General features: G+C 50.1%; 1 protein-coding gene across 1 annotated transcript; it reads right to left on the minus strand.

Moving 5' to 3' along the window:
* Positions 1-4,691: 4,691 nt before the first annotated feature.
* LOC134413732 (olfactory receptor 14C36-like) lies at positions 4,692-7,539 on the minus strand (the record flags this gene model as incomplete). The annotated part of the gene is made up of 2 exons (XM_063147764.1): positions 4,692-5,697; positions 7,449-7,539. Coding segments are annotated over 2 exons (1,047 nt in total), but the record flags the coding sequence as incomplete, so codon positions are not given.
* Positions 7,540-10,543: the final 3,004 nt, after the last annotated feature.

A 10,543-nucleotide genomic window follows, 5' to 3' on the forward strand; every position in this document is an offset into this window, starting at 1 on the left:
GTTTGTATAGTCTTTGATAAAATTATGTGGCTGTTGATTTTGTTACTATGCTAATAGATGGCCTTTAGCTTATTCTTGTGTGTTGCCTTATTAAGTTGTACAATTATTGGTATTGTCAATAGTGTAGAAGTGGAGGCATAAGGATTTTTGATGACAGGTAATGTGAGTTTGGGGAATAAATCAAGGTCAGCACATGGATGCATTCCAGAGTTAGTGGAATCTACTCAAGGGATATATGTTTGCTATTTCTTCTGCAAGGGCCCTGTAGAGGTATTGTAGACATGGCATTTATTTAAAAGAAAAAAAAAAGGAAATTGTAGGCACACAGTTTGTGGTAATTGGGAGTGGGGCTGTGGCTGAGCCTCATCCCTAAGGGCTATAACCACGCAGGACAGGTGAATAGTATGAAAGGCAATGAGACATGGAGTGCTGAGGTGTACTGACCAACCACAAAATGGTACAGAGGGCACACAGGTGCATTGCCTGTAAGATGAAGGATATAAAAGGTTGTACTGAAGAACAATAAAGGGCTGATGCTTGGAGCCTTTATTGGCATCAGCTGTACCCCCAACAGTAAAAAGTAATGTCACACAGCCCCCCTGTGATGTCACAGCTCTTTCTCTAATGTCACAGCCAAGTCTGTGATGTCATAGTCTGCCCTGTGATGTCTGACCTCTGCACTGTGATGTCACACCTGGCTCTGTGATGTCACAGAGACAGCCTATGATGCTGTAGTTGCTCAGTGACCTCACATAACCCACTCTGTGATGTCATGGCCTACTCTGTTATGTCATGTTACCAGATGATAAATTGTCTACACCAGGTGAGGACACACAATGCTGGTTCTTCAAAACCCCAGGCCTATGGAAACCACACAACGCCCATTGTGTGAGAAGGGGAACTGAAATTCACCAGCCTCAGTGTCCTGCCAGTTCAGCCAGGCTCACTGGAACATTGGGGTCCACGAGCACCAGGGACCACCAGAGAGACCCCCCCAGGACAGGAGAATGCATGGGTAAAGGGGAGGCGAAATATGTTAATGATTTTGGGGAAATGATTATCATATGTGTGTTTAGTCCAGGACAATCAATGAATATGTATGCAAAATACAGAATATAAGCAGAAACTTTCCTGTACTCAGCATGTACAACTTTGGGTGGAGCTATCCCCCTGTGCATCTGGCCAAATAAAGAATGCTGCTTCTTAATGCTACATTGGGATTATGGAGTCTTATTATTTTGCCAATTTTTTGGTAACACTCCCACTCCCAAGGAAAGCTCTTTCTGCTGCTGGTCACAGTGAAGGGCTGGTGGGAGATGTGGTGGTCAGAGGCTGCCTGGGGCACAGTGACCATGAAATAATCAAGTTTCCAATATTCTGTGAAAGAAGGAGGGGCAGCAAGAAAACTTCAACACTGGAATTATGCAGGGCAGACTTTGGATTCAGGATGCAGTTTTGGAGAGTACTGAATCAGGTACTGATTTTTTAAGGGAAAAACACTTAAAAACAAAGGTGTTCAGGAATGATGGACACACCTCAAGAAAGGAATCTTAAGGGGGAAGGAGCAGCCTGTCCCTCTGTGCCAAAGTTGAACCAGAAAGGAAAATTGCTGTCCTGGCTGGGCATGAGCTTTTGTGGGAACTCAGGAAAAAAGAAAGTGCGTCACCATTGGACAGAAGATCAGGCATCTCAGGAAGTGTTTAAGGATGTTGTTAGGTCATGCAGAAAGAAAAGTAGAGTGGTGAAAGGTCAATTAGAGTTTAACCTGGCCACATGAAAAATATAAAAAATGTTTTTTAAAAAAACTAAAAACAAAAGGAGAGATAAGTAGAACACCTACTCTTTATTGGAGGCAGTGAGGAATAGAGTAACTAAGGAAAAGGAAAAGCTGAGCTGCTTAACACCTTCTTTGCCCCAGTTTTCAACATTAGGATTGGTTGTGTTCAAAACAAGTGCTCTCCTTAGCTGGTGGATGGGCACAGGGAGCAGAACAGCCCCCCTGTAATCCAGAAGGAAGGAGCTGGGGACCTGCTGAGCTAGGTGGGTGAGAAGGCCAATGGCTCCTGGCCTGGATCAGGAATGGTGTGGCCTGCAGGAGCAGGGCAGTGATTCTTCCCCTGCACTTGGCATTGGTGAGGCCACGCCTCGAGTGCTGTGTCCAGTTCTGGGGCCCAAATTAGGAAGGACATGGAGGGGCTGGAGCGTGTCCAGAGAAGGGCAGCAAGGCTGGGGAGGGGTCTGGAACACAAGTCCTGCGAGGAGTGTCTGAGGGAGCTGGGGTTGTTAATCCTGGAGAAGAGGAGGCTCAGGGGAGACCTCATCACTCTCTGCAACTCCCTGACAGGAGGGTGCAGCCAGGGGAGTCAGGCTCTTCTCCCAGGGAACAGTGACCAGACAAGAGGATACAGGATTAACATGCACCATGGGACACTTCAGCTGGACATGAGGAAATATTCTTTACAGAAAGATCGACTGGGCATTGGAAGAGGCTGCCCAGGGAGGTGGTGGAGTCACCATCCCTGGAGGTATTTAAGGAAAGACTGGATGTGGCACTCTGTGCCATGGTCTGGTGACAAGGCAGTGTTGGGTCACAGGTTGGAGTTGCTGATCTCCAAGGTCATTTCCAACCTGGTTAATTCTGTGATTCTGTGATGATTGTGACACTGCAGGGCCCTGGGGAAGCAAGGGGCCATTGTGACACTGCAGGGCCTCGTGGGACTAAGAGGATCACAGTGACACTGCGTACTGAAGGCACCACAGAACCAAGGCCCCACTGTGACACTGTGGGGCTGAATGGAAGCAAGGAGTCCAGTGTGACACTCTGGGTCCTCGTGGAACCATGGAGGCCACTGTGACACTGCAGGGCTTTGTTGAACTGAGGGGCCATTGTAAACTATGGAACCAAGGAGACTCTTGTGAGACCCTGGGGCCCAGTGGAACCAAGGGTCCATTGTGACTGGTGGAACTCAGGTGTGGGGGGTTCAGTGCTGGCTGAATGCCAGTGCCCCCACTAGAATATACTTACTCTTTTTCTGCTGTGAGATAGGATTAGGAGGAAGGCAAAGCAGGCTTAGAGACTTTAAAAGGGTACACAGAAAACTTTATTAACTAAATGAAAAAATAATGAGAATCAGAATAAAACTTTTAAAACATTTCTCCTCCCTCCTACAACCTTTTCTTTCCCACTAACAATGGACAGAAACAATTCAGTCAGTTTATCACCTCTAGGATAGTCTTTCTTTAGTTCACTTAGGGAGAGGTGTCCCTATTGTCATTTTATGGAAACTTCTCCACAAGAAAACAGTTCCCTTGTTACTTTTAATTTCTACAAACAGCAGCTGCCCAGGAATCAGCAATTGTGATGTCCCTCCCATCTCTTCACAGCCTTCCCACAGCTGTGTTTATGGACTATATCAATTTATGGGATATAAATTTTGGTATGAGCTGATCAAGAGCAAAGTTTCTCTTTATCTGTTTCTGAGATCAACTTAATCTCTGGGAACAGAGGTCTTCTTCTTTCCCTGGGGCCAAAGGGTCTTCATCACTCCTCTCTCTGTTTGAACTTCTCATGGGATCACAGCTACTTTAACATTTTCTTGCTTTAGCAGAAATGCCTTTGCTCATATCTACAATTTGAACACGTAATCCCCGTATACTTTCAATGAGTTACAGGGAAAAAAGAGTCTGATGTATCAATTATAATTTCTCCATAGCCTTACAAGAGGATTTCAGCCCAGGACTGAGGCATCTCCTCAACCCTCCCATCTGGGATTTGACTTCATCTAACTGACCTTCACGTATCATGTTGTTCTCTGCGTGTCTTCACTCTGTCCTTTTCTCTCACCTGAGGCAGGACTGAAGGTCTGTAAGCCTTATCTATGCACTGAAAGAGTTAATATCTCACCTGGGCCCTGCAGATGCTCATGTGATTCCTGCTGTGTGGCGGCCAAAGCAATCATGGTGATGGATTTTTCAGGCTGCCCTGGGGGCTGTGTCAGGATCAGCCCCATGGCCGGGCTCTGGCCCCTGCTGTGTTCAATTCCAGGCACAGGGCCCCTCTCTGTGTGGGCTACAAGGCCGTCTCTGGCCTCAGCCACATGATCTCACGCAGTGGCCACACTGAGGGGAAATGGCTGAGATCTCAGCTGGAACTCGCCACGGGCTGATGGCCTCCCCTGCCCCTGCCTGGCAGCTGCTGGTGCCTGGCTCTGCTGGGACAGGGCTTGGCAGGGTCCCTGAGAAGGGGCCCGGCCCCATGGCAGTGTCCATCCAGGCCCACTGAGACGGGAGCCAGGCCGACCTTGTTACCAGTTCCCAGGCAAGAAGGGAGCATTTTTCCCAGGGTTTGTTTATTTTTGACATGTGTGTTCATAGAGGTGTGTTCAGCTTTCTAGTGGTTTAAAAAGGTGTCAGTCTTCAAAACCAGTCACTGATTGCTGCTTTTAGGCACAGAGGAAGCTCTCAGCAGCTCTTCTCAGAATAATCATTTCTGTGGGTGTTTTCTTCACTCCTCACCAAATATCAATTAATGCAAAACCAGCACATAGGGAAAAATTGTGACACTCTGGTGCCCCATGGAACCAAGGGTCCCTTGTGACACTGCAGAAATGGCACAAACAATGACATAACTTTGTAGACAATATTTAAAATTAAAAAAGGTAAAGAACCTCCAAAATGAAACTAACAAGAAGTACTGAAGATTACTTTTATTACAAGTGATTGGCAGAAACAGGTCAGTAGTTTAATGTCTCTGAAAGCAGCCAGTCATCATTGCCCACACTGCAGCCTTGAGCTCCTGGTTCCTCAGGCTGTAGATGAGGGGGTTCAGGGCTGGAGACACCACCGAGTACAGAACTGACAGGGCCAAATCCAGGGATGGGGAAGAGATGGAGGGGGGCTTCAGGTAGGCAAAAAAGGCAGTGCTGAGAAACAGGGAGACCACAACCAGGTGAGGGAGGCAGGTGGAAAAGGCTTTGTGCCGTCCCTGCTCAGAGGGGATCCTCAGCACAGCCCTGATGATCTGCACATAGGAGAAAATAATGAACACAAAGCAGCTTGAGGCTACACAGACACTTACAGCAAGAAGCCCAAGCTCCCTGAGGTAGGATTTGGAGCAGGAGAGCTTGAGGATCTGGGGAATTTCACAGAAGAACTGGCCCAGGGCATTGCCATGGCACAGGGGTAAGGAAAATGTATTGGCTGTGTGTAGCAGTGAATAGAGAAAGGCAGTGGCCCAGGCAGCTGCTGCCATGTGGGCACAAGCTCTGCTGCCCAGGAGGGTCCCGTATTGCAGTGGTTTGCAGATGGACACGTAGCGGTCGTAGCACATGATGGTGAGCAGGGAAACCTCTAATGACATGAAAAACACAAACATAAAGAGCTGTGTAGCACATCCTGAGTACGAGATGGTGCTGGTGTCCCAGAGGGAATTGTGCATGGCTTTGGGGACAGTGGTGCAGATCATGCCCAGGTCGCTGAGGGCCAGGTTGAGCAGGAAGAAGCACATGGGCGTGTGCAGGTGGTGGCTGCAGGCTATGGTGCTGATGATGAGGCCGTTGCCCAGGAGGGCAGCCAGGGAGATACCCAGCAAGAGGCAGAAGTGCAGGAGCTGCAGCTGCCACGTGTCTGCCAATGCCAGCAGGAGGAAGTGCCTGATGGAGCTGCTGTTGGACATTTGCTGTCTCTGGCCGCTGGGAGCTGTTCATGGAGAAAAGTCAATGACAAACCTCTTCCAGCAAAATGAAAGCCTTTTCCCACAGACCCTTCTCCTGTAAGACTCTGACACCCTTTTCAATTTCCGGAAGATTTTCTTTCAGCTCCAAGTGTGGAGCCCTGGATGGTGCTGCCTGACTGGGGCTTCAGGTTCAGGGCAGCTACACACAGAGGTTTTTATAGTACAGCCTTGCTGTTCAGACACAGGAGAGGGACAGGGACCTGTCCTCGTGTTCCTCTTTGAATCTCTGTTAACACAGAAGGCCCTGTCAGCATCTGCCCTCCCACTGCCAGAGAACAGGAATGGTATAGTCTGTTTAAATGTACTAGTGTTATTTACAGCTTTTCTTCATCTCCCCTGCTGGTTATTTTTGGATGTCAGAAACTCTCTGCATTTCTGCTGCGCTCAGGGAGAACAGTGAGTTCTCTGAGGCAAAGTGGTGAGTGGAGAGGGAGGGAAGGACATCTGTCACCCTGTCATGTCCCAGGATTGTCTAGGCTTTCACCTTTCCTAGACAGAGGATGATCACCCTCCCATGTTTCCTTTAAAAACCATCCTGACATTGCTGAGAGCAGATGGATCCCCACAGTCCACCAAATGTCCATCCCCTTCTCAAGGTCTCAGCCCCACATTTGTACCCAGGACAGGGCTCATTTCACCAACCCAGCAGCATTTTCTTATCACAGACATTCTGTGTCTCACCATGGGGCTTTTAGATAACACAGAGATGCTACAGGAGAGGTTTGTATCCTGGAGGGAAGCTCAAAGCTTGGACTGAAATCTCAGGGAGATTCCAGGTGTCCTTATGATGGCATTGGATGAAGGGAGATGCAGCTCCTTCCCTGGCTGCACTGACAGCATTGCCCAGAGCCGGGCACTGGGGACAGCATCACCCTGAGCCAGCTGTGCCCCCTCCAGAGCCCCCAGTGTTGGGCAGCTGCTCCCAGCCCTGTGCTCTGCAGAGGGAACTGGGCCCAGGGCTGCAGAGCTGCCCCACGGCTCTGCTGCAGCTCTGCCTGCACTGGAGGGGCTGCACGCCTTGGAGCCCTGGCCCTGAGGGCAGAGGCTTGGCTGGGGCACAGGAGGGAGGGAGCTTGTTCAGAGGGAGGGGGCTGCACTGGAGGGGATCCTGTGGACATCTCTAAACTCTCCCTGCCACAGCATTGCTGTATTTTGTTTTCTCTCATTGCCTGATATTCTCTCTGCTTCCTGGAGATTTTCCTCCTCCAGGTGTTTCCCAGTGCCTGATCTCTCTGTGCCAGCACTCACAGACCCCAAATCTCTGTGCCCTCTCCTTGGCCCTACAGAACCCTGCCTGTTTGCAGGGCACTGGCTGGGGGCAGCTTCTGTTTGCAGGTGGGAGAAAGGACAGCTTAGACTGAGCCTGATGGCTCCAGCAAAGGGGATGCTGGTGCTTTCCATGGGCAGAGTGGCTGAAAGTACATTAGGGATCTCCTGTGAATCTACAGAACACAAAAATAACAGTTCCAATGTCTTGGGAACTTTTAAAATTTCATAATTAATAATTCATAGTCAATCTTTATTATTAATCCCCCAACTCCCTGCCCTTCTCCAACATTAGGAAACCGAATACAAAGTCTTTGGAAATGTCCTAATTTTTAATGAAATCCTTCTATTGGAAATATTTTATGACTGAACAGCATTTCTCAGCATGTCGAAAGCTTCATGAGCATTTCACCTCCCCTGCACCAGAAATATTCAGTCTTTTACTCACAGAGTCTGTAGGCATTGGGATGTTCCAGCTTTAGGAGATGGCTCCAGGAGCTGCAGCTGCCTTGTCCTGCAGCCAGAGGTTCCTGTGCCAAGGGCTGGCAGTGATTCTGCCCCAGGCACTTCTCAGCACCTTCCCAGCCCTGACTGATTGAAGCTCTCTGTGCCTCTGTGCTGTGCCCGGAGTGGCTGCAGGCAGTGCCCCAGCCCTGCTGGGCTGGCAGAAGAGCTGCCCCTCAGGAGAAATGTCTTTTTGAAGCTCTTCTTGGTTTGCAAGGAGCTGCCTCTGGGCCAGGAGCCCAGCCCAACTCAGCAGCACAAACAGAGCACAAGGACTTTAATGACCCTCTCGGGGCTTTGGTGTTGTTTACATCAGACTCAGTCCTTGAGAGAGTGTTCAAAAAACTTCTCAAGAACTCAAAGTTAAATTTAAACTCTGAACTTTCTTGAAGTTTTTATGGATCCTCCTGAGGAACTCAACTCAGAAAGTGTCCCCAGGTTCCAGTTAGAGCAGAACATTGGAGGCAGTGATGACAGCTGGGGACAAACAAGGCCAAGGTGTCTCTGGTGCTGAGCAAAGCTGGATGTGTTTGAGGAATGCAAAGGGCCAAGGCCTGAGCCCCAGCCCCTGGCCAGGCAGATCCTGTCCCTCCCTCCTTGCTCAGGGCTCTTGCCGGGATGGGCACTGGCATGTGGGGATGTGCAATGGCAAGGGCAGGAGCATGGGGCGGCCCCTGCCAGGCTGCTGAGCAGAGACAAGGAGGCAATGAGGCCCCAGCCCTGCAAGGGTCACTTGTCCCCTCGTGGCCTCAGGCTCAGGGCCAGTAGCCATGGCCAAAGTGCTGCCCAAGTTGGCTCTGGCAGGGCTGTCTTGCAGCTGCTGCCCATCCCTGTGCCCAGTGCAGCCCAGGCTGTCCCACAGTGTCCCTGCCCTGCGCCTCTGTCCCTGCAGGCTGTTGGCATCCCCTGGCTGCCCCACCTGGCTGGGCCCTTCCTTTGCTGACAGCTCTGCCTCCTGCCTGCCTCTGCCTGCCCACACAAAGCCTGGGGCTGACCCAGGCTCCTTCTGGGGGATGTGCTGCACCACAGCCCTGCCCTGGGAGGGAAATTCCTTTCTCTTTGGGTCCTGTCTGGCCCTCCCTATCTGTCCTTTGCATTAATTCTTTCTTTCTCTGTCTATTCTCTACTATGTCATAACAATCCACCATCTCTGAAACCACCTTTCAGTCCTTCCCAGGGCTCTCCTCTGCTGTCCTCCTTCTCCACCCCACTGAGCACAGAGCTCCACTGTCCCTGTACAGTGCTCATGTGCTTGAGGCCTCCAAACCCCATCTTGGGAGATCTCTCCGCCCTCTCCAAGGTATTGGCAAATGAAAAAAATTCTGCTCATAGTCTAAGAAAATCGCCTCAGGACAAGACCAGTCAGACCTGTGTGTCCTGGCTACTTTTGCCTTGGAGCAATCCTTGGATAGATAGAGTTTTTTAGGCCGAATTTCAGTTTTGCCCATGGGTACTTTGATGTGAGCAACGATTCTCTTCCATTGGAAGGAAAGCAGAGGCCCAGTGTTTCAGGGGCAGATGAGCAGAGGCCACCAAGGACCAAGGCAAGCCAGACCTTTCTGGAATTGCAGCTTGTGCCTGAGAGAAATCCTTGGATACACAGAATTTGGGAGGTGGAATACAAGTTTTGGCCACTGGTCCCTTGATGAAAAGGCCATTTCTTTTCCATCTGAAGGAGAGCAGAGAGCCCCAGGGTTTGATGGTAGATGAGAAGCAGCCCCTGGGAGGCCAAGCCAGCCAAACTTGTCTCTCCTGGCAGCTTTTGATTGGGAGCTATCTTTGGATACATGAAATTTAGGGGCCAAATCTCAAATTCGGCAATGGCCCCTGGACAAGGAGACTGTTCTATTTCCATGGGAAGGAAGGCAGAGAGCCCAGTGTTTCAGGGGCAGATGACAGGTGACCATCAGATCCCACAGCGCCAGCCAGAGCTGGCAGGTTTTGTCTGGGAGAAACCCTTCATGTAGTGAATATTTTAGGAGGAGTAGCGATTTTGGCCATGGAGGAATAAGAAGATTCTTTTCCATAGGAAGGAAAGCACAGAACCCCAGTGCTTCAGGGGCTGATGAACTGCAGGCACCAGAGAGCAAGGCCAGCCAGACCTGTCTGTAATGGAAGCTTTTGTGTAGGAGCAATAATTGGATATAGGACTTTTGGTGGTGGAATCCCAATTTCAGACATGGGCACCTGGAGAAGAAGGATGGTTCTTTTCCCTTAGGATGGAAAGGGCAGAGCCCCAGTGTTTCAGGGCAGAATTCAGGCAACCACCAGAAGCCAAGGCCAGCCAGACCTGTCTGTACTGGGAGATCTTGTCTGGGAGAAAAAACCCTTGAATGAAGGAATTTTGGAAGAAAGTACCAGCTTTGGCCATGGGTGCCTGTGCAGGAGGGACAGTTCTTTTCCATAGGAAGGAAAGCACAGAGCCTCAGTGTTTGAGGGCAGGTGAGACCCAGCTCTCAGGAAGACTAGGTCAGCCAGACTTGTTGGTAATGGCAGCTTTTGTCTGGGAACAATCCCTGGATATTGGGAAATTTTGAGGGGAAATCCCCTTTTGGTCATGGATGCTTGAATGAGAAGGGCAGTTCTTTTTCAGTTGAAGGAAAGCCCAGAGCCCCAGGGTTTCAGGGATACACGAGAAGAGACCCTCGACATGCCAAGGGCAGTTGGACAACTCAGGCCAAGCCAACCAGACCAGTTCCCTGTCCCCTTGTTTCCATGGGGCCCTGCAGTGTCACAGTGAGGCGTCATATTGGATCCTTGGTTCCATGAGCCCCAGATGCATCACACTGGTCTTTTGTTTCCATGGGGCTCCAGAGTGTCACAATGGTCCCTTGCTTCCATGAGGCCTGGCAGTGTCACAGAGGTCTCCTCGGTGCCACAGTGTCACAATGGACCCTTGGTTCCATGGGGACTCAAAATGTCAGAAGGGTCTCCTTGATTCCATGAGGCCCTGCAGACCCCCTTGATCCAACAAGGCCTCCAAATGTCATCATGGCCTCCAGGATTCCATTAGGCCCCACAATGTCACAATGGACTTCT

The sequence above is a fragment of the Melospiza melodia genome, unplaced genomic scaffold (assembly GCF_035770615.1).
Source record: "Melospiza melodia melodia isolate bMelMel2 unplaced genomic scaffold, bMelMel2.pri scaffold_48, whole genome shotgun sequence".
In the NCBI taxonomy this organism is placed as follows: Eukaryota; Metazoa; Chordata; class Aves; order Passeriformes; family Passerellidae; genus Melospiza; species Melospiza melodia.